The sequence below is a fragment of the Lodderomyces beijingensis genome (genome assembly GCF_963989305.1).
Source record: "Lodderomyces beijingensis strain CBS 14171 genome assembly, chromosome: 5".
NCBI classification, from domain to species: Eukaryota; Fungi; Ascomycota; class Pichiomycetes; order Serinales; family Debaryomycetaceae; genus Lodderomyces; species Lodderomyces beijingensis.
In genome coordinates this window covers 1,062,885-1,090,852 of record NC_089974.1, presented here as the reverse complement: position 1 = coordinate 1,090,852, position 27,968 = coordinate 1,062,885, and the positions used below count along the sequence as shown (strand labels likewise).

Genomic DNA, 27,968 nt, shown 5'->3' with positions numbered 1-27,968 from the left:
AAAAAAAAGTTCCGTAGATTAGGGTGTTACTGATTCTGTTGTGGTCGTGGTTGTTGTGGTTGTTGTGTGTGGGTTTTTTTTTTTTGTATAAAATAACAAAGTTACCAAATATTTGCTTTATCCATAAAGTCTAGATTGAGATGTTCAAGCATATCGAGCAGTTCAAGCATGTCTTGATTTGACCAAGAGAAAAGGTTCAGTAAGAGTTCGTTCTTTCTTTGGTTAATCTGCACTTAGCCGCAACGAGACTGGAATTTATAGTTCGGTGTCCCCAAAACAATTTCAAAAACGCAACGCGAGACGTTATTAGCATCCGGCCCCCACACCCTTAACCCCTCGTTATACACAACAACAATGGTTGAGGTTTCACTCACAGTCGGAAAGTTGGACGCATCATTGGCGTTGCTCTTGACCAAAGATCACCACTTAATTGAATTTCCCACGATCCTCTTGCCCAATGGAGTCAAGGCCGGATCAATTGTCAAAATCAGATGTGATCAAGATCTTGCAAGTGAAAAAGAAGAAGAAATCAGGTTCCGCAACATCCAGGATGAAATCTTTCAGACGTTTGCTTCTCGTGCCCCAAAAGCACCCGTGTTGAAAGTGAAAAACGTCACTCAAACTTCTTGTGTGCTCGAATGGGATCCGCTCGATTTGGCCACGGCAAAGTTCCTCAGCTTGTACTTGTTGAAAGACGGGAAAAGGATAACCTCGATTCCATATAGTAGCCAAGTCTCCAAGATGACCGGATTGCAAATGGACAAGCAGTTCAAGTTTCAATTGGGCTTGGAAACAACGGCTGGCACTTTTTTATCCAACGAGATTGCGATTGTCACCCACAAGATTACAAACTTATCAGGGGTCACTGTTTGCATTGGAGACCTTAGTCCCAACGATCCATTCACAAAGCAGGACATTGAAGACACACTAGTTGCCATGGGAGCCAAGCATCCATCGCAGCAGCTGATCTCAGCGGAAACCACGCATTTCCTTTGCAGCAAGGAGAACGACAAGAATGAAAACTACAACCGGGCTAGAGCTATGAATATCCCGATTGTGAGGCCCGAATGGCTCAAGGCGTGTGAGAGAGAGCGAAGAATTGTTGGAGTTCGAGACTTTTACGTCAAGGACTGCGTCTTGCCGGATTTGTTTGCTAAAAATTACTGGGCGAAAACTAAGGAAGCCTCCGCCGCGACGAAAAAGGAGGTTGTCAGCAACCAAGAGGTTGAAACTCTGGCTAATCAGCCAGTGACTCGTAGTGCAGCTGAGGAGGACTCGGAAAAGCCCATTGACGAAGAAGACAAAGCCGCCAAGGGGGAGAAGGACACCGCGGCCTCGGTTCCAGAGGCCGAATCGACTGCTGCTGAACTAGAAGTAGAAGAGCCAGTAAAGGAAGCCGATGAAGAAGACGGCAAGAAAATCGACAGCACTCGTGGCGGCGACGTTTTAGCTGCATCGGGGCAGGAGACTGGAATTGCAGAGGTTGAACCTGCCGCTGACGTGGGTGCAACGGATCAAAACGACGGCAGCGAGGCATTGGCCTCCAGGGATAAACATGTGCCAGCAGACAAGGACAACAAGCTTGAAGAGCAGGAAGGTAAAGCAGAGCCCAGCGAACCGTCCGCTTCTGAGCCGGTGGGCCTGGAGTTGCCAACCGTCAAAGACGAAGCGAAAGAGGAAGACAAGGAGGAAGACAAGGAGGAAGACAAGGAGGAAGACAAAAAGCAAAAAGACGATGATGGTGAAAATGGTGCTGAAAAGAAGCTTGAGACGGATTTGACAGAACCGGCTGGTGATTCAGGAGGGCAACAAGAAGAAGAAAGCAAACCGGCTGATTCGGGCGAATTAGAATTGGAAGAAGTTGCCATTGTCTCTAAGGAAAATCTCAAACCACAAGCAGCTGCAGCTCAAAGCTTGCCGGAGAATGGAGAAGAAAGAGAGGAAGTAGAGGCAAAAGAGCAAGATTCGACTTTGGCGGAGCCGGCTGATGGTGGCGAGACGAGGTAATCGATGAGTTCCCATCAGGCGTCGAAAAAAAAAAAAGCAAATCTGAAAAAGTTCTTTAGGTATAAATAGAATGTCTGATGCAAATCGATGGAGAATGCTCGAACCAACCAACGATATAAAATTCTATTGGATTATTTTTCATTTCCAAATCTGACTCTACTAAAGAATATAAGCTAATGGTTTTCAAAAAAAAAAAAAAAAAAAAAAGGACCAAATTGAACAAGGAGCCAAACCCTGTTTTCTTTCTCTCTATCTCTTTCTCTCTGTCTACCTTTTCCTTCATTACTCTCCAAAGAGTCTTCTCACCTTCTTCAAGATCGAGTCCTTCTCTGGGTCGTACGGATGGTCTTTTGAAGGAATCTCCAAAATTGCGGGGAAGGCATTGGTATACCCGTCGACTTTGAACCTTATCATATCCGCCAAGTGCTGATTTATCAACAAGATAGCAATATCGTCTCTTTCCTTTGTGAAGGTGTCGAACGCCTCATCAATGTCATCAACCGAGGTCTTTCCCGGCACAACCGTCAAAAAATTGGTCTCCTTGCCTGGTTCGTTGGAAACTTGACCCACACCAGCTAAAAGCAACCCCGTGACGGTGTCCTCGTCTGCAATTGCGGCGATAAGCTTCCGCTTATTCATTGCTTCCGAACTCATGGTGACCAAACAAATATGTAGCTAGTTTATGGCTGTGACCCAATGGTGTAGTCTATTACCTCAACGAGTTGCAAGAGGTCGAATAATTAGGTGCGCTCTAGATTTCCACCTATCTATCAATCCACGATTAATTTTGTTGGTTTGGAACTTGTATTTTTCGGCCGTGGCAAGTGGGTGAGGAAGGGAAATGCAGTGGACTTTTTTTTTTCACTACATCAAGCAAAACCACTGCCTTGATAGATACCCCAGATATACACAGGTTAGTTCTCCATGTTTCGACCAAGCATTCTGATACTTCCACGGTGCCCCAGGCGAATGCCATTCCAGCTGAGCTACCGGTTTGCAGGGCATTCCAAATGGGCAAACATCAGACACGACAAGGCCAAGAACGATGCAAAAAGATCGAAGGAAGCAGCATTCATTTCCTCGCGGATCGAGAGCTCAGTTCGGCACGGGGGTAAAGAGGGCAACGCCAATTTGGAGCTGTTGATCGATAAAGCGAAGAAGTTGAATGTGCCGAAACAGGTCATCCAGAGCGCCATCAAGCGCGGCACGGGGGAAATTGCAGCTGGTACTGAGCAGAGCGAAGTCACGTACGAGTTTATGGGGCCCGGTGGAGTTGCGTTGATGGTGTCGGCGCTAACCGATAACAAGGCGAGGACAGTGATGAGGGTGAAGAACGCGTTGGCGTACTTTGACGCTTCCATGAGCTCGTGTAACTACATGTTCACCAAAAAGGGTGAAATTGTGTTTGAGCCGTTGCAGAAGGAGGAAGACTTTGACCAAGTGTTTGAAACTGCCATTGAGATCGGAGCTGAGGACATTGAAGAAGTAGAACTCGACGAGTCCAATGCAAGTGCGCGCGGCAAGCTTTTCAGGTTAATCTGCGCTGATTCTGATCTCCATAGCATTTGCAACCAATTGAGCAACAAAGGCTACAAGTTGGTTGAGAGTTCAGTGAGATTCGTTGCCGAGGCTGAAAACCAGGTGGAGTTCCCCGAGGCCAACTCCAAGGGGTTTTTGAGGGCTTTGGACAACTTGGACCAGACGCCAGAGGTTACCGACTACTTTACGAATATTGAAAACGAACATCAAACAAGAATCTTGGCTTCACTTTAGAGCATTGTTTTTTTTGGGATAATTTCACTTCCTATGTAAATAAAATTAAATAAAAAAAAAAACCACACACGAAGATCGTCAGTTCAAGTACAATGCATTTTCTCAACCTGGTTAATCAGGCCTTGATAAAAACAAAAATATCTCTCTTCTTTTTCCTCTTTTTTTCACTTCTTTTCCTTTTTTTTTTTTCTGGCAATTAACTCATAACAAAACTCGCGCAAATTGATGATGATGATGGTGATGATGATGGTGATGGTAAGGATGATGGTTTGTAGATTACGACGAACAGCTTAAGGGGCAAAAACATTGCCATTTTGTTTCGTCAATTGGCATCACAGATCTCCCATTTATTTGCTTCCATCTTTTTCAGCCTTGTCCAAAACTCTGTCCAACTCTGACAAATTGGCGTTTTTCCATAACCTCAACTCTTTGTCGTATGTCAAGTGCCTCCACGTGAAGAAACAGCCCGAAGCAACGGCAACCCCAACAACCACAAACAACGGGGTCATTTCGACTGGATATGTGATCTTGGGTTTGGCATTCCTTGCCGAATTCAATAAAACTCTTGAAGCGCGCATTTTCTTTTTTTTTCTGTTTAGTTGGTATGAATAGATAAGTCAGTGATAGGCTTGGTCTACTCCAGAATCTTTAACCTAGTTGAGCTAGCTGTGTTCTTGTTGTGAGTGTGGTTTTTCTTTGTATGAAGGTGTTCTGGTGGTTTTTCTCCAGAGAGGGCTAGATGGAGAGAAAGTGGAAAACTCGAGGTTTAGAATAGCTGGGGATTTGGTTGGTTGAAGTCTATATACAGGACAGGTCATACCACACCATGTCATCTTCCACTACCACTACCAACAGGGCCGACAACTCACATCTACCAATATAGACCACACCGGTGGCAACATTGGCAGACGCGATGTGGTGCTCAATTCACATACCTGTAATGCATAAGTTTCTCTATCTATTGGTAATTACTGGTCTATATCTATTGCTAGTCTATGCTATTAGGTTATTAGGTCTATTACACATCGACAGTCATCACCATTTCTTTATCCATTCGCGGAAGGTGTCATAACAGAGCCAACTCACAGCCATGGAGGGGACAATCTTGTACAAGTTAGCAGTTAGACCCTTGTATGCACCAAAGAAACCTTCATGCTTAAACATTGAGTAAAGAGCATGGCCAACGGATCGGTACTGGAACCCCAACTCGCCTCCAGCCATGCTGGCAACTTGGTACCTCTTTCTCAAGACGTCCAATGGGTAGATTAGAACACCGCCCACGAATGAACTGAACGCACCAGCGGAAAGCTTCCATATCGGGTTTGAAAAGTCTCGTGCGGATTGGTCCATGTACTCGCGAAGTTTCTCATACAAGGCGAAATTTATCGCGACGTATGGCGCGACCCCCAACGTGGTGGGCACGATTCCTCGATAAAGCGCCAAAAAGCCTCCTTCGTGTTTGTAGACGTCTTTGAGTGTGACCCACACTGTGGGCGCTTTAGCCAATTTCCCCTTCTTGAGCCGATTCAACGAGGCTGTCTGCACGGTGATCCTCGCACGCACCAAGTCCAACGGATACGTCACTGCCACTGACGCGATGCCCGCGAGGGAGCCAGCAAATAGCCGCTCGTAGCCATTCAATTGCTGCGAAGTGGATGGCTCCGAAGGCTGAAGTGAATGAGACTGCAGTCGAGCTCGGTATTTCAACATGATATCCTTGCATTTTTCAAAAACGGCAAACTGGACCGCACTGTAGGGAAATATCCGAATGCAGTTCAAGGTGTTGCCCCGGAACAACCCTCTCCAGCCTTCTTCGCGGTACATTCTCGCTATCGTGGGGAACATCCCATGATACGCCTGCTGCGAGCCTGGCCCCTGTAGCTGTAGCAAGATCTTGGCTCTCTCAAACGGCGACACCACTGTCCGCGACACCGCCCCGGCTATCCCTCCCGCGAGGAACGAGGCATTCGAGTCGTTTTTGATGAAATGTTTCACGTCATGGTAGAGTTGTGACTGATGCACCATATGCAATTGGTGCCCTTCCATTCGTCGAGAATGAGACAAACAAAGACAATGATAACAATGAAGGTGACTGACTCTAAACGCTGACTGCTCCACCTTTTCCGCGCAGGGGCATCAACAGGTGTTCCAAAACAACAGCGTACGATATGTGAAAATTCGGCGATTCCAGGTTGCACTGAGAGAGCGGTTGCGAACTTCCCTTGTATGAAAAAAAAAAAAAAAAACGTCTCAGCTCTTTTCATTTATTTTTTTTACATCCTTATAGATCCAACCTTGACCGAGCCGGAGCGAAGAGGGTAAGGGAAGGGTCCACGGTACATGGTGTATTAAAGAAAAAATTACATTCATCAACTTGCCATCACGATAGTCTCGACGATCATCGACAGGGACTCTCATACTATAAAAAAGTAGACAATATACAGAATCAGTAGCTAGACAAGACTTTCTCCATAGCTTCAACCAAGATATCTGCGTGTTTTTCCTCAAACACCAAAGTTGGTCTCAATCTAACCGAGTCCTCGGCACATCCACCGATATTGACACCAACATTCTTCATGTCACTCAAGAACTTGTTTCTGGCTTCACCGCTCTCCAACGACCAAGCGATAAAAGTGGCTCTGTCTTTACCTCTCAAGTTTTGCATGTATTTAGGGTACTTTTCCAGCAAAGCGTGCAATTTCTTGTACAAGTAGTCGCCCACTTGTCCTGCTCTGGTGGCCAAGTCGTACTTGAGGATTTCCTTACCGATACCACCGGCCAAGGTCATTCTTGCTGGGTCTCCGCACCAGGTGTTGAACTGTCTGTAGGCAAAGTTTGGCAAGACTTCAGGGTCGTGGAAAAAGTATCCTGCAGATTGGAATTTCTTGGAAAAGGTAACCAAATCTGGAGGTGGCTGCAAGTTGAATCTCTCGTGGGCCCACATGACACCGGTGGCACCGACACCGGTTTGGACTTCGTCCATGATCAAAAGAGCACCGTTTTGCAAGGTGATGTCTCTCAATCCTTGGAAGAATTCGGCAGAGGCGTGGTTGTCTCCACCTTCGGATTGGATTGGCTCAACCAACACACCTGCAATTGGAACGCTCCAGCTCTTGAACAAGTCCCTGACAATTTGCAAGCATCTCTCGTCTTCCTTTTTGTTGGCCTCGGCATTGTCTTCCAATGGGTATTTGTATGCTGGAAATTGGGCTTTTGGCCATTTGAAAGCAGGCAAGTCCAATTTGTGGATTGGCTTGGAGCATGTGGCTGAACCAGAGGCAAATAATCTTCCGTGGAACGCACGTTCAAATGACAAGATTGCCAACTCGGGCGAGCCGGGAGCTTGGTTTTGCATGACAGAGTCGATTTCCTCTTGGGAAAAGTTGCTCTTGTAGCCTCTCTTTTGTGCTTGGTACCAGAAAAACACAGCTTTGAATGCCAATTCGTTAGCATCAGCTCCGGATAACCCAGACCATAACTTGTCCTGGCCCTTGGGTGCCACCTTCAACACATCTTCAACGATTTCTTCCAAGTCGGAACCTGGAAAATTACCCAATGCTGGTCTATCGACAATAGCTCTGATCATCTTATCGGACTTGGCAAGCTCAATCAAGGCAGGGTTGTTGTATCCCAATGGGATGGAGGCAATTTGCGCGTAAACGTCCAAGTACAAGTTGCCATCGACATCGGCAATGTAGTTACCGTTGGACTTGGAGTAGTCAGCAACAAAGTAGGCACCACGAGCGTCAAAGTTTTTCCCCAATGATTCGATGGCCTCCTTGGATTTGGGGTTGCTCGTGGAAGCAACCACGGGATGTTTTGGTTCGTTTGGGAAGTATTCAGCTGAAACGGATGTGACTGTCATGTTGAAGTACGAAAATGCAAATGAATAATGGAAAGGAAGAAAGAGCAGCTATAGAAACAAGATTGGGAAAAGTAGGAAAACCGTGATGTGGAAAATTGTGGTTAATTTATAGGTTAGAATGATACCCCTTGGTCCCGTCTTTTTCTGTTCATTTTGCGCCTTAGCGGCTTACTGTTTTTTGCTACCCCTCAATCGGGTAATTGCGCTAGGCGGGCGCCGCAATTGCCAAAAAAGTAAAAAAAATTCAGATCTGACACTCGTCCCGCCCCGTTTGACACAAAATCTTTGGCCTCGAGAAGCGGAGTTAGTTTTGTTAAAGTTTTTGTTAAAAATTGGGGTGAGAACCCCTGAGATGCTCCACAATGGGTATCTATCGAGAGGAATTTGAACCTTTTAGTAGTCTTGAATTACATCACTTGAAAGAAAAAACATGTTGAGTAAGCTTGTCTTTTGAATCAAAATTTTGGCGTCAAAGTACCTGAAAAAAAACCAAGAAAGTCGCTCCAAGCTCACTAACTTTCAAGAATCGATGCAATAAAACACTCCATGCTAAACACGTAGACACAATAAAACATACAAACACCAAAAAAAAAATTTAGCCTCAACGCACTGGGAGAGGTTGCATAAAAACGCACCAACATTCCAAGTGAGATGCTCTGTAAAGTGGCTTTTTTTCTCTGAAAAATTTCCACAGACGGAATTCGACACACTTTCCCCTCCTTTTTTGAAAATTATATTGGACTCAAGAGTTTAATTCCGTTTGCCCTGGATAGCTCACTTAGGCAATTTAAGACCGCAACTTGGCCATACGGCTATATGGCCATACGGATACGATATGGTATGCTATGTTTTGTTATTGTTACCTGGGACACTTACTTGTCATATAGCTTGAGAACTGAGCAGAGACGCCGCGCTACCACATACAAGTAGAAACCACGCTCAGGGACTGACTTAATGTAAACACATCCCGCTTAGCCACCTTTGATTTTATTAAGAAAAAGAATATCCCGAGGCACGGAAGCAAGCAAATGGAAGACTCAAACATAGACGAGGTGTTTCTTCTGAGACAGCATTCAGAAAGAAACAATGATCCCTTAGAGTCGCACGAAGAAGCCCTCTCTGCAGTTGCAGAAGTGCTATCCACCCCCGTTGACTTTAACCAAAAGAGAGAAAAGACAGAACCAGATGGCGAGGATCATCACGAAGATGAGCAGCGGGGAAGAGAAATCAAAAGGCAAAAGATTGAAGAATCAGAATCAGCTAGTCAGCGAGATTCGGGGGAAAAGGATGAAAGCGCTGCATCAACGGCAACAACCGAGGAAAATGACGAGGCAAAGATGCCAGACCCGACAGACAGCCTCGCAATGAGCGACACGCACGCACGGTTGATTCAACAAGCTCACCAGCAATTGGAGAAACAGCAAGCACAACAGCAAACGCAGCCACCGCAGGAAGCCACGCTGCATGGCGATGACCGTGACCAAGACCATGAGTATGAGCGTGAGCGTGAGCATGTCCACGTTGATGATGACGGCAGTAACGAGCCTGGAAAAGTCGAAGCACCGGAGATTGTCAAGTCTGTTGAGCCCGAGACTCAAGCACCCACAAAAAGATACTCGTCTTCAGCGATACCTCCCGATTCCGAGCTCTTCAACACAAACGCCGCACATGCCGCGTATTCGTCACTATCGTCGCTGTTCCAGCATCTGACCCTTGACCCAACAAGAGCCATTTTCACCCTGGCAAATTTGTCGGTGCTACCTTTGCCAATTGTGGCGGCTAACTACTTGCCACCCCGAATACAGTTACTCATCAACACTCTACCCACCTTGGACAACTTGGCAACACAACTACTAAGGATCGCCGTTACGTCCTCGTACAACAAGATTATTGACCTCGCTTCGAACCCAGAGACACCCGAAGGTGCCGCGTATCGTGATTTGACATCCTTGTTTGAGTTTACCAAGAGATTGTACTCGGAAGAGGACCCATTTCTCACCGTGGACCACCTTGCACCCGGAATGTGGCGCGTTGGCGATGTCACTCCGCAGATTTTCAAAAGCAAAGAGCAAAGCATCGAGTCTACTTTGAGAAAAGTTAACTTGGCGACATTTCTAGCAGCCACCTTGGGTACCATGGAGATTGGGTTTTTCTATCTCAATGAGTTTTATTTGGAGATTTTTTGTCCCGGAAACAGTCTAGACGTAAAGAACAGCTTGTCGGATACCAACTACATGGAATCGGCACCATCTTCGCTAGCCACTAGTATTCAGTCTGGAACAGGATCAACGGTTGGCGGCAGGATTGGCAAGTTGTTGAAGCCCCAAGCTTTGCTATTTCTCGACTTGAAGACGCAGGCCTACATATCGGCAATTGAGGCCGGTGAACGTTCAAAAGAAGATATATTGGATGATATCCTACCCGACAATATGGAGCAGATCTTATTGGAAAGAAGAAACATATCAATGTTGCTCCCAACCGAAGTGGACTTTGTCGAAAGGTGCCGCTCGAGAAAAGCGTTTCTTTTGAAATACGATGAGAGCAATCTACAGCCGCTTTCGGAAAACTTCAAGTGGTTTACTTTTCTAAAAGACTTGTTTGATTACACGTCGAGAAACATGGGATACTTGATCTGGGGGAAATCAGGAAAGCCACCGAGGGACAGACGCGAAGAGACCCCGGCCCACACCCAGGAGTTGTACGACCAGATCAATGCACAAATGAACTACTCCCCTTCGTCACGAGCCGACGACGACGCTGCTGGTGGGGACTCCTCGACAACCGACCATCTGAATTTGCTCCCATCTGAAATACGAGAAAAACAAATACAGGTGAATGGCCATCGACCTAGTCAGCGCCGACCATGGACTCGAGAAGAGGAAAAAGCATTTAAGCACGCAATGGAGTTGAAAGGGCCCCATTGGTCGGCCATCTTGGACTTGTTTGGCAAGGGCGGTAAAATCAACGAGAGTTTACGCAATAGGTCGCAGGTGCAGCTCAAGGATAAGGCGAGAAACTGGAAGGTTTTTTACTTGAAGAACGATATGGAAGTACCGCACTATCTTCGAAATGTGACTGGTGGATTAGATGATAAAGTCAAGAGAAGCATATCCAGGACGAGCGCAAAGACTGCTGCGGCACCAGTCCCTAACGCTCAGCAACAGAAGCAGAAGCAACAAGAGCAACAATAAAAAAAAAAAAAAAACTTGAAGAATACATCAAAAAAAAAGTAACTTGGCCGAGCAATTCCTGGTTCGAATGGAAAACATCTTTTTGCGATTTCATCCTGGTTCAGGGATCAAGTCGGAAAGCTTCCGTTGTCACCCCTCAATCATTCGAGATTCCACCGACGTATATACTATATTTGTAGCTGTGACTTGAGCTTTTATTTCATTGGAACCATTTCAAACGAAAGAAGAAGAGGAAAAGTACTGGTGTATTATCTACAACTCTACTGTGTACAATTTACTGTATTACAAGAACCTAAACCTTTTTTTTTTTGGATATTTCAACAAGTTCAAAACCATTTCCCCTGAAAATCGCGATACCGAGTCCATCGCTATGACGTAGATAAGAAGAAGCGAGATTTCAGATAATTTACATGCTCGAAAACCCTTCACGATATCAAAATGCTGGGTGACATCTGAAGAAGAGGGTGGGCACAGTGTTGGTGTCTACAGAATGAAAGCAAGGGGAGAAAAAGCCCCCTTATTTCAACACAGGGTCAAGATATTAAGAAGGGGAAAAAAAGAACACACCTTTCGTTACACGTTCGTTGATTTTCACTATAGGAGAGAAATTTTGCTTCTACATGGTATCCTATCTCACGTGTAATGGATAGGGGAAAACAAAGAACTCATGAAGTTGAGAATAGTGATGGTCAACTGCAGTGGCTCACTCACCAAGGGGGTATTTTTGATTTTTTTTTTTAACTCTCTGGTGCAGAGCATCGACGCACTTGTCGGGGAAATCGACCATGATATCGAAAAGGCTGCCACCATCGAAGTATAGTAATGAAACCCGCTAGCTCGAATTAGTACACTTTTTTGTCTTTTTTTTATTTGATCATTCATCAAGGTTTGTCTTGTTGGAGGGGACGGGCAGTTGATCAACTGATAAAGAACTCGCATGTCCTTTGGTTTTTTTTTTGGTTTGTATATTTAATTTTTTTTCGCCGATACAGCGCCCGGTTCAGACTATATTCCACCCCAGGATAAGAAGCTGAGTTTATTTTCATTTTACAATGATATACTCACGTATTTGCCGTCGAGGCCTGTTGAAATGGGTGATTCGACCACTGCATATCCAAGTGTGTCGCTTGGCTACAGTTTCGTCGGCAAAGGCTGCCAATTTGACCACATTGAGGAAAGTTTTCGACGATCAAACTTACTTTAATGAATTCAACGGCAGAGGCAGCAGCAGCAGCAGCAGCAGCATGATGGAGAAGATGCTTCAGCCTGCTAGCCGAACGGGCTTATTCAAAAATGACTATCTAAAGCAGCCGCAGGGCCTTGTTGAGTTTTCAAAGCATTCCAAGCGAGAAGCGGAAAAGTTGGTCTCGGAGATGACCAGTAACGTCCATACGGAAGATGGCAAATTGGAGTACATAAAGAAGTTGGACCAGTTGTCGGATGTCTTGTGCCGAGCTATAGACGTGGCAGAGTTTATCCGAGTTGTCCATGACGATGAGAAATGGGTTGAGGCGGCACAACAGACACACGAGTTGATCTTTGAATATATGAACCAGCTCAACACAAATGTTGAATTGTATGCAAACTTGATCAACGTCTTGGAGGACAAGGAGATGAGCTCGCGATTAAGTGAGGAAGAAGTGAAAGTGGGGCTTTGCTTAAAGCAAGATTTCGAACGATCGGGGATCCACATGGACCCCACGATTCGAGATAACTTTGTCGCTATAACACAGGAGATCTCGCTCATGGGATCGCAGTTTAACAACGAGGCAAGCAATTTGGCGTCGTATTATGTCACAATCACTCAAGATGAATACGACAGCATTTCAAATTACCGAATACGACAGGAGATAGCACGATCGGAAAAGGCATACACGGGAGAAAAAACACGTGGAATATACCACGTTCTTCTCACTTCCAGTGCCTCGTTTATGATTATGACAAATTGCGAGTCGAGCGAGTTGCGCAAGAAGATATGGATAGCAATGCATAACGCCAGCGAGCAACAGATTGGCATTTTGAACCAGTTTGTGGCGTTTAGAGCATTGTTGGCGCGGATGTTGGGGTACCAGTCGTTTGCCCACTACCAGTTGGAGCACAAGATGGCCAAGAGCCCCAAAAATGTCGTTTCGTTTCTTGCCAACTTGCAGCAGTCGTTGAAGCGGAAGCGGGTCATTGACGAACTTCGCGTCTTGACGCGACTGGATGTTAGATACCTAGAGATGAGCGACGATGAATTAATCGACAGTTTGAAGCCTTGGGATCGTGATTACTTGGCTCAAAAAGTTCAAGAAGCAAACGAGGGAAACGGCGCTAATGGCGGGGGTGGGGTATCTTCTACGTTTGCAGAATATTTCTCAGTGGGCACGGTCATTGCCGGCCTCAGCAAGCTTTTCACCAGCTTGTACGGCGTTTCATTTGTGCCTCAACCCACCCAGGACGGAGAAGTGTGGAATGCCACGAATGTGCGCAAACTAAGAGTGGTTGATAACCGCGACGATGCCACTTTGGGCTTCTTGTACCTTGATTTTTGGTCATCCAAAGTGCTCCCTTCGCATTTCACTATTGTATGTTCGCGGAAATTGAACGCTTCCGAGTCCGTACAAGACCAAGGCAAACTAGTTCAGTTGAGCAACGATTACCAACTACCGGTGATTTCACTCGTGTGCAACTTTAGCAACTACCACCCCAAAAGCAAAAGCAAAAGCAACAGCAAAAATGGTCTCCCGACACTATTAACATTCGACCAAGTCGACACTATCTTCCATGAGATGGGACATGCAATGCACTCGATGATTGGCCGCACCCAGTTGCATAATTTGTCCGGTACAAGGTGTGCCACTGACTTTGTTGAGATCCCATCGGTGTTGATGGAGTCCTTTTGCAAAGACTCGCGCGTCTTGTCTCGCATCGGGAGCCACTACCTCACCGGCGAGCCCGTGCCCACACCTTTACTCGAACAAGTGCAAGCGCACAGCAAATCGCTTCAAGCATGCGAAACGTTTATGCAGAGCAAAATGGCGATGCTCGACCAAAAACTCCACGATGAAAACGTGGTTGAGCTGTTGAAAAATGGATTGCACGCGGTCAACTCGACCGAGATCTACCACGCCGTCGAGCTGCAGTTGCGGGTGTTTGCAGATAAATGGTCGACATGGCACGGCAAGTTCCCGCACTTGTTCTCCTACGGCGCTGTCTACTACTCCTACTTGCTAGATCGCGCGATCGCCGACGTGCTCTGGCAAACGCTATTTGAGAAAGATCCCTGGAGTCCCGAAGCGGGCAACATTTACAGGGAGAGCGTGTTGAAGTGGGGTGGTACTAGAGACCCCTGGCTTTGTTTAGCTGATGCTTTGGATAATCCGGAGTTGAGCAGAGGTGATTCGCACGCCATGCAATTGATTGCTGAAAAGTCAAACTTATAGATCCTGTAGATACAAAAAAACGTACTGTGAAAGCAAAAAAATAAAAAAAAGGTTTGATGCAAAATTAGGTCATATTTAGGGGGTGGAGAATACGAGTCGGTGGTGTACCTCCGCAGCGGGACTCGATCGACTCAAGTTCTAAGAGCATGAAAAGAGCGCTTCGGCTAACACAGCCGCCGCCACCGCCATGACCGCCATTACCGCCACTTCCCGCTTCCTCTTCTCACAGATGACTCGCCTTTATCAACACCATGTCATTGGCTTAAAGGTGGCCAAAAAAAAAAAAAAAACCTCTTTGCAGCTCTCACCGCGCGCAGGTCAAAATGCCGTCACATCAGCAGCAGAGCAGCGCAATGTACGTATATCTGGATGTCTTCCCTAATGTGTCAAAAAAAAGAATTCCCGCTCTCTCTTCCGTCCAGTTTCCCCGTGCGTTGTGCTTGAATTCCATCAGTCGAGCGGCAAACGAGCTGTGCAGATGAGGGTAAAAGTTTTCACTTTCTTTGTCATTTCCTTGGAGCTGGAGATGGAGGTTGCTGGGAACCTCCACTTTGGGCAGTGAGGGCACGATTGAAACTCTTCTCTGCTTTTTTTTCCCCCTTTTTTCAGTTAGTGTTTGACAGTATGAGAAGGTAGGCAACTCGAGGTCATGGGAAGTCCCAACCTGCAAGCTGGTACAGGTGTACTTCAGCGTAGACTCGAGATAGCAAATTTCAACACGACGCTGAAATTCGTTCCAAGTTAGCTATTGTAGTGTAGTCTCTCTTTCCCCGGGACTTGCATCGCAGCAACTATCGCAGGATTCACCCTCCTGCCGCATTAGTTGCATTCAGGTACCGGCGCTGATAACTATAGTGCTGCACCGTTTCAATTTTTTCATCAGTCCGAGTTATATCCCAGCTGATGGTGTCAACTGATAGAGCACGATGCGTCAAGAGGAGACACAACCGCCTAGATAGCAGGAACAAGAACAATTGATTCCCAGATAAAGAATAAAAGGAGTGACGGACGGGAGACTGTGTTGCTCTGCTGTCCTGCTAATGAAAGCAGGACACAGGGGCAGGGGTCTCTCTATTGGAAAACAGGGGCTTGCCGGATACAGCGCATGCAAATGAGGTACACAGAGGGTATATATGTATGGAGGAAGATAGAGGTTTATGCCTCGTCAAGTGGCCTTAAGTTTGAACAAGCCGAGTGCGTGGAATCCCAGTTCCAGTTATACCGCGCTGTTTTGCACCCATCAGAGAGCCCTTCAATGTCACACGCCCTTACATACTTTTTTTCAACGCGCAATGTTTGGACGGCAAGGTGTTTCTTTCCCTCTAGACCCATCATCGGGAAAAAATTTTTTAACCTTCTTAGTTTGAAGTGGTTTGAAGCGGTTTAGTCCAAGTTGGGCTTGGGCATGGAGGGCTTGGGTTTGGGGGGTGTCTTTGTGCTGATTGCCGTTTTAGTCGCACTTGCAGCCCTCGCTATTTCTCTTCTTTCTTTTTTTTATTTGTTTCTTGTTTCTACATCCCATACCTCCCCCGAAATTCCATTCATCTCACCAAATCCTTCGCTATCCGATGTCCATTTCATGTTTCGTATATTTCCTGTTTCCCTAAAAATTTTTCACTGACGAATTGGGTGCATTTGATAAAGAGATTTATGACATGACCAAAACATCTGAATATTGTGCAACCCCTGTAGTGTCAAACATATACATACATATATAAAAAACTCAGTGAGTTCTCTTTTTTTTTTTTCTGTTTTGCAACTTCTGTAATTTTTAGAACGGAGATCTTGGGCTCTAATTGAGATTTCCTATTAATTGCTTCCATTGCTACAGTTTCAATTCCAACTCAAGATCTAATCGTTGACATAAAAAAAACCAGAAAAAAGAAAGAATCGCTTGGGTAGAATAAAAAACATCATTCTCAGCATTCATTTGCCAATAAAGATATCTGCCTCGATTCATAATTGAAGATGTCATCGATTAAAGAAAAGTCCATATCTCCTGCAATGGTGAAACCGGAGGAGTTTAGCAGCTTCAATGATTCCGACGCGCCATACACTTCGACAAAGTCGCTTCCCGAGGAGAAACAAGGGTTTGCGGGGAGGTTTGTTGACTCGTTCAGGAGGAAACAGGTTGATGAGTCTGAAAAAGATGCCATTGGCAAACAAATGGCCAAGGGTATAAGTACTCGTCATTTGCTTCTCATGGCGCTATGTACCGGTATCGGTACTGGTCTCTTGGTTGGTACGGGTAAAGTGTTGCACAACTCGGGTCCCTTGTTTTTGATTGTTGGTTTTGCAATTGTCGGTTCCTTTGTGTACCCAACGTTGCAAGCAGCAGGTGAAATGGCTGTCAATTTCTCCGAGTTATCGGGAGGTTACAACAACTATCCAAGACGATTTGTTGACGACTCTTTGGCATTTGCCGTTACTTGGAACTACTGTATTCAATGGTTATCGGTGATTTCAATTGAATTGGTCACCGCGGCAATGATCATCTCCTACTGGAACACTTCGGTCAACTCGGACGTTTGGGTGACCATATTCTACATTGTCATTGTGGTTGTCAATTTCATTGGATCCTCGAGTTATGGTGAGGCCGAGTTTATCATTGGTAGTTGCAAAGTCATGATGATTGTGGGCTTTATCATTATGGGTATAGTTGTCAATGTCGGCGGAGGTCCTCACGGAGAATACATCGGCGGCAGATACTGGCACGATCCCGGCTACTATACCAATTTCAAAGGGTTATGTTCAGTTTTCGTCACTGGTAGTTTTGCATTGGGTCAAACTGAATTTGTGGCCTTGAGTGCCAGTGAGCAATCAAACCCGGCAAAGGCTATCCCAATTGCCACGAAATTGGTTGGCTATCGTATTATTGTCTTGATGATTGGAAGCTTGACCATTGTTGGTTTGCTTGTCCCCTACAATTCCGATAGATTGATGGGTTCTAGCGGAGGCGGATCCCACGCGAGTCCCTTTGTGTTGGCGGCATCGTTGCATGGTGTCCAGGCGGTTCCTTCAATCATTAATGCCGTCATTTTGATGTCGGTGACATCGGTGGCATCATCGGCACTTTATTCCGCTTCGAGAACTTTGCAATCGCTCGCCGAACAAGGCTTTGCTCCCTCGTGGTTCAATTACATCGACAGAAAAGGTAGACCATTCCGGGCTTTGGTTGTTTGCGCCATCTTTGGCCTTTTCTCCTTTATTGCAGCTTACAATCAACAGGAGACAGTTTTCAACTGGCTCTTGGCCATCTCGGGTCTTTCCCAGATTTTCACCTGGATGGTTGCCATCTGCTTGAGCCACATTCGATTTAGAGCCGCCTTGCGCTATCACATGTTGAAAAATTCCAATGCTTTGGACTCGTCTCAAAACTCGTTTATGGGTTTCATCAAGAGCATCTTTGTCTCTGACGAATCCACCGCGTCGTTGGGCTACACCGCGCTGACCGGTGTCTGGGGGTCGTACTATGCCTGCGTCATGTTTATCTTGGTCCTTGTGTGTCAGTTTTGGGTCTCGTTATGGCCCAAGGGAGGCAACGGAGTTGACGTGGAGAGTTTTTTCCAGGGTTACCTTGGAATGATTGTCTTGTTGGCATTTTACCTCGTTCGGAAAGTCTACGTTTGCATCAGATATGGCGATTACAGGCTCTTTATCCCCCTTGAAGACATTGACATTAACATGGACCGAACTCATTTTGATGCTGAAGTTTTGGCTCTCGAGCGAGAAGAGGAGCAGGAAAAATTTAGAAGATCTCCATGGTACAAGAAAGTGGTCAAGGTGTTATTCATGTGATGATGATTGCCCCTTGCTTGAACCTTTTCTTGGTTGTTGGATCTGGGTTAGGTAGATATGGTTATGTTTATATGACATATGATATAGGAATTGCAACGATTAACGATTTATAAAGTGTTTAATGATTAGTGATGAGTCTTTTGGGTGCAAAATAACCAGACAAAGAAGAGTGTTGGCACTTTTTTTCAAGATTTTATTGAGAAACGGTTCTGCTTGACATAAACTGGTCCATTTTCTAATTTCAACTACAATCACAACTAGCCCCTGGCTCCACGTTCTCTTGAAAATTTAGAGTAATAGACGGCGGATTGACAAATAGAAGAAAATGGTGAATTTAAGCAGAAACCAATCAACCAAACAAGACTCAATGGGCCTAGTTTGTAAGCTCCAAGGTCCAATTCAAGTTAGTGCGAAAAACCTTGTAAATACTAACCTAATTCAACGTTATTCTCAATCTCGTACACAGCATTTTACGGTAATGCGATAATCCCTTAGAGACTCAAGATTTTGGGCCTTTTAACGAGCAACTGCTCAAATTTGGTTGGGACGAAAATTGTATATGGTATGACGATGGGGATATCTACAAAAAGCCGCACACACGCCTTTTAAGGAAACACAGAGAGATGGGTGGAAAAAGGGCAGGAGTGCTGGAGGTATTGGATCTGATTGTAGTTTGTTTATCGACCATTTCTTGATCCATTTTGTACACGGTTTGCTTAACCCATAGCTAAATAGATATTGTTGTCGTCCCGAGTCAAGCTAGTACTATGTGGCTGCGACGTTTATTGACTTTATGGAGACGGCAGCATATGCCTACCGTGTGGTTCCAGTCGCCAGTTGCGCCACTTGCACTAATATCTTGCTAACTTCAAAACTGTCTGCTTTCACCTGTTTCGCATGGCAAAAACAACAACTGCTCCCAATGAAGCACTCCAAATTGAAGTGATAACGATAGCACAACTCCGTCTTCCCCCCGTTCCCCATTTCAGGATTATATCAATCAAATCACAGGTGGCATCGACGTCTTTGGTAATTTCTCATTCAAAAGCTGGTTATCGGCTTTATCCAAGATAATAGCAGGCACGTCATTATCGATACCTTCAAACAATAACTCAGGCTCGACTTCGAGATTAATGGTTGGCCTCTTTGCCGCATCTCCATCTCCATCTTGATCTTGAACTTCGTCTGCATCTTCTTGATACTTTCTCACCATACTAGTATTCCCCAATCTCTCCCAAAGCAAATTCGATAGCTCTTCGGGTGAATATATAGCTCGGTCATTGGGATCGTCCTCTCTCCTATCCCAATGGTTCCACTCGGACTGAGGACTCATAGGCGGACTTATCAAGAACCGCTTCAGGTCTAAATCATCAGGCAACTCGAGATAGCTCTTGTCGGCACGGATCGAAACAGTAGAGAGATCGCGTTTGCTAACTTGAAACTTGTTATCTTTGATGCTAAATGACGTCTTCACCGAGTGCGAAATTAGGTTGTTATCGAACTTGGCCTTGATGTTCTTTGCCGCCGTCAGCGACTCGCAGATTAGCACTACTCTCGAAAGCTTGGGCAAGCAGACAACTTCAATTAGGTAGTCATCCGGTAGTTGCTCAATAAGTCTGCGAGGGTCTTCAAAGGCTGTTTCATCAAGATTCGTGAGTATTAGGGAATTGGTTGGGCTCCGCATTGGTGTTCCAAAAAAAGAGGAGAGTGTGGCCAGAATACTCGAATGTATCAAATATCTCGAATTTCGCGTGCCCTCCAAACCTCCATCCCCACGCATCAAACATACTGGCACATATACAAAAGTCATTTCACTTCGAGAACAAGTGAAAAGAAGAAAAAGAAGCAAAGTCCAATCTCTGGAATTGACTTTCGACTACTTGTGGAGTTGACTACAGTTCGTATCCCTCTCCTTACCCCCCCCCCCCTTTCCTTGCAAAGTAAAGCAATCGTATATTGTCCCTACCTCAAACTAATCATCCTTTTCAACCTCTTTTGCTCCTTGAGCTCCTCGCTGCTCTCCTCGGCATCTTCCTCATTATAAACACGCTTGCTCAGCTTGTTCAAGTCAAACAACGACCAGAACTTCAAGTTCTCGTCGCCGGCGATCGTCGCTAGAGTGAGATTATCGGGACTCAAGCAGCCATTCAAGATCCTTGTATCGTGCGCGTGCAAGATCTCGCCCGTTTTCTGCAAGGTGGGATAGTGGAACAACGATATGCTATTAGTAGGGAAGCCGTGGGTAGCGACAATCTCCATGCCGGTGCCGCTTGCGTACCCCCAGTTCAACGATGAGATCTGCGAGCCCGTTTCGATGGTGTTGACTCGCGCTCCCGTGGTGGTGTTCCAAAAGTTGATTGTCTTGTCGGTTGAGCCGCCCCCTGATGCCAAGAGCGATTGCTGGTAGGGGCACCACGACAAGGCTTTCACGGCGGCCTTGTGAGTTCTTTTGGCAAATAACGGGGTGCTGCTTCTAACGTCCCAGATATTGACCAAATTATCGTTACCACCGGTGGCAAATTGCTTCATATCGGGTCGGTACTCAATACCGGAGATTTCCGAGAAATGGCATCCTTCGGCTTTGCTCACCAAGTGCTGCGAGACTCGTACATCGGAATGGTACAAGTTGCCAAACCGGCTCCCGCTCGTCAAAGTGTGCAAGCTCCACGCTTGCGAGGCAATCCTAGTCAAATGGTTATCGCAATTGAGCGTGCGCAGCTTGACACTCTGTTCAATGTCCCAAATCTCAATCAAGCCGTCATCTCGTCCAATGGAAACATAGGACCCATCTTGAGACCACCTCAAGGACGAAACCAAGGTCTTTTCCGGTAATTCGCATAGTAATCCAACCGAACCTGTCGATGCATTCCATACATACACGGCATCCTCTAACCCGATCGCCAATAGATTGTAAGGCGACCACGCGAGTAAATTGAGGTAAAAATCGTCCACCAAACCTGGCGCATCCAATACTCTCTCGGGTGCAGCAGGGACTTTTTTAATGCGAGACGAGGCTAGCACCGGGGGAAGTTTCGAGTTGACTTTGAATCCACCCGGTTGCAAATCAACGGGTCTTTTCCTCTCGGGAGGTTGTGGCTGGTAAAGTAGAATCTTGGAGTTGACTTCCAACCCGCACGCCTCCGCGACGTGGTGCTGATATATTTTACAAGTTTGCGCTTCGATGAGTTTCTGAGGTGATGCATTCAACGCGGGTGTCGGCGTCGTGGGGTCCAATTTGCGACCAACCGAGTAGTGTCGTGATGGGATAAAGCGGTCAGATGCCTTCAATGTCAATTTATGCTCCGCGGTCAAGGTGCTGTTTGACCGAGACAATAGAGAACTCGACCGGCGTAGCAATGACGGAGCCGCCGCCGCCGACGACGACGACGACGACAACGACAACGACAACGAGTTGGTGGTCATTGCAGTGATGCTCGACTTTGACCGCTGGCTAAACTGGGGGCCTGCCGCGATCGATGGCGGGAGCAGCGGCTTGGCAAACCTTGACGCCTTGACTGTTTTTTTGGTATTTGTGCCATCAAAGTTTGGCGGTTTAGATATGGCCTCGTTCGATATGACCCGGTGCTTTTTTGCTATGTTGGGGCTCATCTGCTTGAGCAACTGTCTTTTGGAGGGGGATAGCATGGGCTCGGTAAGCGACAACGGTCCGCTGGCACAGCGCTTGTCCTTGCCAAAGTCTGTTTTACTGTCGTTTTCATTGCTAAGTGTCGATTGTGTATCTCGTGAGCTGATGGGGGGAGATGCCGCCGAGGTCATTTACTGCAATCGGGAAGGATCTTTTATGCTGTACAACGAGTGAAGTTTGAAATGATATTCAAATTGAGATGATGTGAAGTGAGGTGAAGTGAAGGGAACGCGCTAGCTCAACTTGAGTCGAGCAGTGTGCAATGTTAACCGTGTAAAAAAGGGAGTGGTCGGGGGGCCCGTTCTGCAGATGAGTGGACTGACTGAACGGTTGAAGATCTTGATCTAACCTGAGGGAAATGAGTGAGTGAAGCTTTCAAAAGTTCTTGCGTTATGTTTGCAGTCTTCTTAGTGTCTTCTTAGCCTTCTTGAACAGGTTGCTCCTCTGTGTACATTTGGGCCTGATTTGGACTTTAATTGAGACTCGAAGAGTGGTCGTGTACGTCCGCACAGAATGCACTTTACCGCACATTACCGAAAACGTAGACTTGAGGACCAGTTTGTTAGCAAGCGCAACAAGTCAGAGAGAAAGACGAATAATGCTGAAAAAAACTTGTTTTGAATAAAGTGGTGGAGGCTCTATTGTATTCAAAACTTGACATACCCCCCATTCAAGAAAGACCCCCCTTCTCTGTTTTTTTTTTTTTTTTTTTTTGACGTGTAGAGCATTGGGCCCTGGGTTCAATCTCCCAGCCGACAATCGGCCCGAAAATCTGGCGCTACCAGTTGCGTGCCTCCGTGTCCGCTTTTATGCGACAAAATCCACCATAGTAGGAGACTCTGGTGTTTGATTTGAGAGTGGTTGCTTGAACGGTTGCCATCTACATAATTGCAAACCACACACACATACACCCCATGCCTGCTTACCATTCCACGTTTCTTGGGGACGAGACCCAAGGTGTCAGAACCGTGGGAAACCTTTCGTTGCTCCCTATCCACACAAAGTACCGTGGTCCCGCGTTTGAACCGGATCAAGACTACGATATCGCTCAAGAGACGCTCGACTTGTTCCGGGCCAATTCGTTCTTTAAAAACTTTGAAATCAAAGGAAACGCAGATAGGTTGTTGATATATGGGATCTTGTTTATCAGTGACTGCTTGAGCAAGCTCAATCGGACTATGCCGTTGAGAGAAGCCACACGAGTGTTGAACAATGTGAGTCTCGACAATTTTGCCTTGCCCGGAGATATTAGTTTTCCCTTGAACTCGTTATATCTACCTCCGAAAACCAAGGCCGATGCTGATCTCTTGAGGAGCTACTTGACACAGTTTAGACAGGAGTTGGCTGAAAGGTTGTTGAAACGCGTATACCTGGAGGATGAAAATGTTCCCAGCAAGTACTGGCTTTCATTCACCAAGAGGAAATTCATGAACAAAAGCTTGTAGTAGTAGGTAGCAGCTATATAAAAGGAATATATACCCCCACGCGGGCCTGATATCGTTTATACTCGTCGCCGTAGAACTTAACCAACATTGCCTCTTCGTAGCGGGTTCTTTGCTGGAAAAAGAAATGCAACGCGATTATGTCAATCACGAGGTTAACGGCATTATGGAGCAAGATCTCGATGCCAACTGTCATCAACCAGAATCCGAGGTAGCTGGGATGTCGCAGCAAGCCGTAGATTCCATCTACCGTCAACTTGTGGTGTAGTTTCTCAGTGGCAATGTAATGGCTGAACGAGTCACCGCATTGTCTCATGGCCAAATGCCGAATGAGCACACCCGTGGCAGCAACAAATACCCCCACGGCAGAAACACCACCAACAAAGCAGTAGTCACCCGTGCCCACCATCAAATATTCAACCACGCTACAGCATTGCATCATCCAGAAGGCAAAATTGCCCCTGACGCCATATATGAGGAACGATTGCGAAGTCACACTGCTCGGCTGGTACCACCACGAGTTTAGAAACTCCAAGCTGAAATACAGCTGCAACACCAAGAGATACACCACCAAGCGAGCGTGCTTACGAGTGTGGAATAACGACCATATCTCCACCACATATAGTGACCCAAGACACCAGCAAACGATGAAAATCTCAATCAAGGACACATTCGTATTGTGATAGCATACCTTTTGCCGTCGTGAATCCATTCCTTTTGGCAAAGGAAATGGCAAAAAAAGAAGGGGAACGGGTTATATCTCATGTTCCTCTTTTCAATGCTGTTTCATGCATATTTTTTTTTTTAGTTTTTTTTTTTTTTTTCTTTTCGAGATCTACCCCCTCGTTGCCTAGTCCATGAAGTGTCAAAGTCCATGGTCTTGGTCCTGAAGTACTCGAGGTATGACCCCTTGAGGAACAATCTCCTTAAAATTGCCGCCAAGTCGTTCTTACTAGGCGCCGTCACCACAGGCGCCGTGGTAATGGAGTTTAGCCAACCCCAGTGTATACCCGTGTGCATCTACATCCAATGTCTTTGCTTGTTCCACCTGCTTGAGTTTGTAGCGACATACGTGTTCAACAACACGCAGGTGGACGACGACTCGTTTATCTTGGAGGATAAAGAGTTCCACATGATTACGGCGTTGTCCTTGTTGGAACACTGGTTGACGCCGGAGTATTTGAAGATCCCTACAGTTGTCAGATTGGTGGGACTCTTGCTGATTGCCCTGGGCCAGATTGCTAGGACGCTAAGCATGTACACGGCACGCGAGTCCTTCAACCACTATGTGCAGCAGTCGGGGAAAAAATCCCATACGCTTGTAACTACGGGGATATACAGCTACATCAGGCATCCAAGTTACTTTGGGTTTTTTGTGTGGTTTATAGGCATGGAGTTGTTGTTGAGAAACGTTGCTACCTTAGCCATTGGCAGCGTTATCCTCTGGAAGTTTTTCAAGGACAGGATCAGATATGAGGAAAAGTTTCTCATTAACATGTTCCAGGACAGTTATATCAAGTACCGAGCAACAACACGGACATGGATGTTGATAGAATAAAAAAAAAAAAAAAAGAGCGTATCGATTGACGTGTATGAATATATATATATAGCGTAATGTAGTCCCTTTGTTCTTTCTTTTTCTTTCATTCTATTACTTCTTTACAGTCTCTTTCTTGGGATCAACCCCAAAGCCGTTGGTGTTTCTATACATCATGACCCCGTTCTTACCGTCAACAAACTGGCACCATCTAGCCGATTTCCATAAGCTCACCCACATGTTCTCATCTGAATGTTGGTAGTGTATGCCCATAACTTTCTTGATGGCCTCGCTCGCCTCTCTTGCGTTGTAGAACGGGATCCTCGAAACATAGTGGTGCAACACGTGCGTCTCGATAATGTCGTGAAAGATGTGTTTTCCGACAAAGCCAAACTCTCGGTCAATGGTAGCAGCAGCACCACGAGCAAACGTCCATTGGTGTGCTTCGTAGTGGGGCATCTGTGGGTCCGAGTGTTGCAAATAGGTGATAAACACCAACCAGTGGTTGACCAAGAAATATGGCAACAAGTAGTTGACGGCAAAGTTGAAAGCGCCGAAATTCTGATACCAAAGGTAAATCACCGTTGCTTGGACTAAAATCCCCACATCCGACAACAAGATGTAGTAATAGTCCTTCTTCTCGAATATCAACGAAGATGGGTTGAAATGGCTCACTTGCCACCACGATTTTCCAGGGAATTTTTGTCCGCTCAAGTTGGCGAAAAGGTATCCAATCCATCCGAAAGTTTGTTGCACAATCAATTGGGTCAAGGAGTAGATTGGCGAGTCTCCGAGTAAGTCTTCCAAATCGTCAAAGCCTCTAGCTTTCAAGAATTGTTCTTTGGTTTTTGGGACAAACACCATGTCTCTTGTCAAGTGTCCAGTTGCCTTGTGGTGCTTGCCGTGACTAAATTTCCACGAAAAGTAAGGAACTAGCAAATACGAGTGCAAGATCCACCCAACCAAGTCGTTGACCCAGCCATAGTCACTGAAAGCTTGGTGGCCGCACTCGTGGGCCAAGACCCAGAGCCCAGTTCCAAATAAACCCTGCATCCACACATAGCCTGCCCAAGCTGCAAATCTGAGGTATGGCAGAGGAATGTCTGCAACGTAGTTGTTGGCCAAGTAGCCCAACACAACCATACATGTCATGTCCCTAAACACGTAGAATAACGATTGCAACAATCTGCGCTGGTAGCAATGCGCTGGGATCGCCGATAAAATGTCCTTGATGGTGTAATCGGGCACCTGGAAAGTGTTGCCGTATGTATCGACTGCAGTCAAGTTGGTCTGGTAACCTGCGCTTGTCAGAAGCGTAGCAACATTTCCCTTTCTCTCAATCTTGGAGGAGCTGGCCGCTGCTCCTGAATTGAACGAGGAGGACACGGATGATGTCGTTGCCGAGGACATGTTGTCAAATTATTTGGTGAAACTGAAGCTGAAGCTAAGCCTGTGCTATGGGAGCTTTAAAAACCAGTCCGTTTTGAAAAGTTTGAAAAATCTACTTCCGAAACAAAAACTGGTGTTTTGAGAGTATAAGAAAGAAGCGAAATCCCCAGCTTGAAGAGAGTCTTTCTACAAAAAAAAATCACCCAATGGCGGTTCATTTCCTATTTATTCAATCCCATTGGAGGGAACCGGGTGGTAGGGGTAAGGGCTCTCTTGTTACGTCGCTTGTGCTCTGAAGAAAAATTACTGCAAAATTGAAAAATAAAAAAAAAATTAAAATTAAAAATAAAAAAAATAAAAAAAAAAATCAACGAGACATCGCACCACGTACTAGCGGTTTTCAAATTCTAGCGTAGCTCGTGGTTGTTGTTGTTGTTACTGACATGTGTCATGGCATAAACTTATTGAGCAAGAGAGGGACGTTGAACGTTAGACACATGTCTTTCGGGTGAACGTGCCAAAAAAAAAAAAAAAAGAAAGAGCCAAAGAACAGGAGTCAAATCAGCCTTACCCCGAATGCTGCATATCCGCAAACCAAGACAAGACAATTAATAACAAGTAATCAAGTCTACTTTGATCGAGACAATGCAAATCCCAGTGAAATAGAAGAAGACAATCAGACCGACAAAGCAAAAAAAAAAAAAAAAATTTCTTGAGATTATTTGTTGGTTGAACCTCGCCATTTCCCGTTTTGCCTCAACCCTTTCAAACGCTGGTGTTTTTTTTTTTCTTCTTCTTGAAATTTGAATTCCTCACTGTGCATGTTGAGATGGTTTCTTTGTAGTCAAGCCCCCCACGGGTGGACGATCTTTGCCTGTTTCTTTTTCTGAAAGGACTAACTGCTCGCTTCAAATGTCATTTCTACTCGAGACCTCGTTCGCTGATTATTATTATGTATGCTTCAACAAGGACAAGATGCAACAGAACCACTGACAATCCAGTAAATCCATCCTTTCTCCTATTCTCCCTCGCCCTCTTCATCCACCCTCGGTTAACTCTCCTTTACCTTAAAAAGGAATAACCTTGAGTAAAAAAAAATCTTTGATTTCAGCCATGGTGAAACAAATTATTTTTGCTAGATTAATTTTTCACAGCCAGATGCTAGATGTCGAACAAACAGCAGCAGCTGGTAAAAGAGATAGCCGAACTCCCAAAAAAAAGAAATCTCCTTGCTCATCGCCATGGGCTAAATCGACGTGTGCTAATGTAAGCGGACTTAAGCATTAAAATAGATATAAAAAAAATTTTGGAAGAGAAATGGTTTGGTTTTGAAGTAAACGGGTCCCATCTTGATCCCCGTCCCACTAGGATAATCTCATCTCATCTCTCTCCATTTGAATTTTTTCTTTTTGTATGCATACCAGACGATGGACAGCCTCGCCTCTTGTCCAATTTCAAACATGCCACCTGTCCTCCCCTTTTGGTGGAAAAGAGAAAAAAGACAACGCGCCTGGCGCATGATTTAAAACCAAACTTGGCCCACGTTTGAACATGAGCCCGTGCCATGTGCAAGATTCACATGAAAAGAAATTCAAACGAAGAAAGGGAAAAAAAAGGGCAAGGAGAGATGATTTGGGCTTTGGGCTCACTCGACAGTAGATCATTTCGCCTCGGATGACGAAATGAGTTGTTGTTGGTTGACTCTATATATATATTTTTAACGCTACGGTGTATTTTATTACTTGGTAGTAGAGACTACATTTTATGGACTATGCACGTCGAGGTTATGGAGGAGAGGAAGTTCTTTGCGTGGGAGTAAACTCGCGGCGTCCGGGAGAGCGCATGACATTTTTCAGCCCAATGGGTGAGGGTTTCTCGCGGCTACTAAACTCAGC

At 45.7% G+C, this 27,968-nt stretch overlaps 15 protein-coding genes across 15 annotated transcripts; 7 read left to right on the top strand and 8 right to left on the bottom strand. All coding sequences in view use genetic code 12, as the record gives it.

The window, feature by feature from the left end:
- Positions 1-354: 354 nt before the first annotated feature.
- Positions 355-2,007, top strand: LODBEIA_P43570 (uncharacterized protein; the record flags this gene model as incomplete). The annotated part of the gene is made up of 1 exon (XM_066974569.1): positions 355-2,007. One exon carries the CDS (start codon positions 355-357, stop codon positions 2,005-2,007), a length of 1,653 nt encoding a protein of 550 aa, XP_066831295.1.
- Positions 2,008-2,289: 282 nt separating this feature from the next.
- Positions 2,290-2,661, bottom strand: LODBEIA_P43560 (uncharacterized protein; the record flags this gene model as incomplete). Its single annotated transcript, XM_066974568.1, has 1 exon — positions 2,290-2,661. One exon carries the CDS (start codon positions 2,659-2,661, stop codon positions 2,290-2,292), a length of 372 nt encoding a protein of 123 aa, XP_066831294.1.
- Positions 2,662-2,976: 315 nt separating this feature from the next.
- Positions 2,977-3,780, top strand: LODBEIA_P43550 (uncharacterized protein; the record flags this gene model as incomplete). Its single annotated transcript, XM_066974567.1, has 1 exon — positions 2,977-3,780. One exon carries the CDS (start codon positions 2,977-2,979, stop codon positions 3,778-3,780), a length of 804 nt encoding a protein of 267 aa, XP_066831293.1.
- Positions 3,781-4,127: 347 nt separating this feature from the next.
- Positions 4,128-4,358, bottom strand: LODBEIA_P43540 (uncharacterized protein; the record flags this gene model as incomplete). Its single annotated transcript, XM_066974566.1, has 1 exon — positions 4,128-4,358. The coding sequence occupies one exon, from the start codon at positions 4,356-4,358 to the stop codon at positions 4,128-4,130; it is 231 nt and encodes a 76-aa protein (XP_066831292.1).
- Positions 4,359-4,815: 457 nt separating this feature from the next.
- Positions 4,816-5,805, bottom strand: LODBEIA_P43530 (uncharacterized protein; the record flags this gene model as incomplete). Its single annotated transcript, XM_066974565.1, has 1 exon — positions 4,816-5,805. The coding sequence occupies one exon, from the start codon at positions 5,803-5,805 to the stop codon at positions 4,816-4,818; it is 990 nt and encodes a 329-aa protein (XP_066831291.1).
- A 421-nt stretch (positions 5,806-6,226) lies between these two features.
- Positions 6,227-7,645, bottom strand: LODBEIA_P43520 (uncharacterized protein; the record flags this gene model as incomplete). The annotated part of the gene is made up of 1 exon (XM_066974564.1): positions 6,227-7,645. One exon carries the CDS (start codon positions 7,643-7,645, stop codon positions 6,227-6,229), a length of 1,419 nt encoding a protein of 472 aa, XP_066831290.1.
- A 1,028-nt stretch (positions 7,646-8,673) lies between these two features.
- Positions 8,674-10,836, top strand: LODBEIA_P43510 (uncharacterized protein; the record flags this gene model as incomplete). Its single annotated transcript, XM_066974563.1, has 1 exon — positions 8,674-10,836. One exon carries the CDS (start codon positions 8,674-8,676, stop codon positions 10,834-10,836), a length of 2,163 nt encoding a protein of 720 aa, XP_066831289.1.
- Positions 10,837-11,888: 1,052 nt separating this feature from the next.
- On the top strand, positions 11,889-14,261 carry LODBEIA_P43500 (uncharacterized protein; the record flags this gene model as incomplete). Its single annotated transcript, XM_066974562.1, has 1 exon — positions 11,889-14,261. One exon carries the CDS (start codon positions 11,889-11,891, stop codon positions 14,259-14,261), a length of 2,373 nt encoding a protein of 790 aa, XP_066831288.1.
- A 1,968-nt stretch (positions 14,262-16,229) lies between these two features.
- On the top strand, positions 16,230-18,059 carry LODBEIA_P43490 (uncharacterized protein; the record flags this gene model as incomplete). The annotated part of the gene is made up of 1 exon (XM_066974560.1): positions 16,230-18,059. One exon carries the CDS (start codon positions 16,230-16,232, stop codon positions 18,057-18,059), a length of 1,830 nt encoding a protein of 609 aa, XP_066831287.1.
- Positions 18,060-19,059: 1,000 nt separating this feature from the next.
- Positions 19,060-19,743, bottom strand: LODBEIA_P43480 (uncharacterized protein; the record flags this gene model as incomplete). Its single annotated transcript, XM_066974559.1, has 1 exon — positions 19,060-19,743. The coding sequence occupies one exon, from the start codon at positions 19,741-19,743 to the stop codon at positions 19,060-19,062; it is 684 nt and encodes a 227-aa protein (XP_066831286.1).
- Positions 19,744-20,021: 278 nt separating this feature from the next.
- Positions 20,022-21,836, bottom strand: LODBEIA_P43470 (uncharacterized protein; the record flags this gene model as incomplete). The annotated part of the gene is made up of 1 exon (XM_066974558.1): positions 20,022-21,836. The coding sequence occupies one exon, from the start codon at positions 21,834-21,836 to the stop codon at positions 20,022-20,024; it is 1,815 nt and encodes a 604-aa protein (XP_066831285.1).
- A 783-nt stretch (positions 21,837-22,619) lies between these two features.
- LODBEIA_P43460 (uncharacterized protein) lies at positions 22,620-23,150 on the top strand (the record flags this gene model as incomplete). Its single annotated transcript, XM_066974557.1, has 1 exon — positions 22,620-23,150. One exon carries the CDS (start codon positions 22,620-22,622, stop codon positions 23,148-23,150), a length of 531 nt encoding a protein of 176 aa, XP_066831284.1.
- A 13-nt stretch (positions 23,151-23,163) lies between these two features.
- LODBEIA_P43450 (uncharacterized protein) lies at positions 23,164-23,859 on the bottom strand (the record flags this gene model as incomplete). The annotated part of the gene is made up of 1 exon (XM_066974556.1): positions 23,164-23,859. One exon carries the CDS (start codon positions 23,857-23,859, stop codon positions 23,164-23,166), a length of 696 nt encoding a protein of 231 aa, XP_066831283.1.
- Positions 23,860-24,021: 162 nt separating this feature from the next.
- On the top strand, positions 24,022-24,705 carry LODBEIA_P43440 (uncharacterized protein; the record flags this gene model as incomplete). Its single annotated transcript, XM_066974555.1, has 1 exon — positions 24,022-24,705. The coding sequence occupies one exon, from the start codon at positions 24,022-24,024 to the stop codon at positions 24,703-24,705; it is 684 nt and encodes a 227-aa protein (XP_066831282.1).
- A 93-nt stretch (positions 24,706-24,798) lies between these two features.
- Positions 24,799-26,094, bottom strand: LODBEIA_P43430 (uncharacterized protein; the record flags this gene model as incomplete). The annotated part of the gene is made up of 1 exon (XM_066974554.1): positions 24,799-26,094. The coding sequence occupies one exon, from the start codon at positions 26,092-26,094 to the stop codon at positions 24,799-24,801; it is 1,296 nt and encodes a 431-aa protein (XP_066831281.1).
- Positions 26,095-27,968: the final 1,874 nt, after the last annotated feature.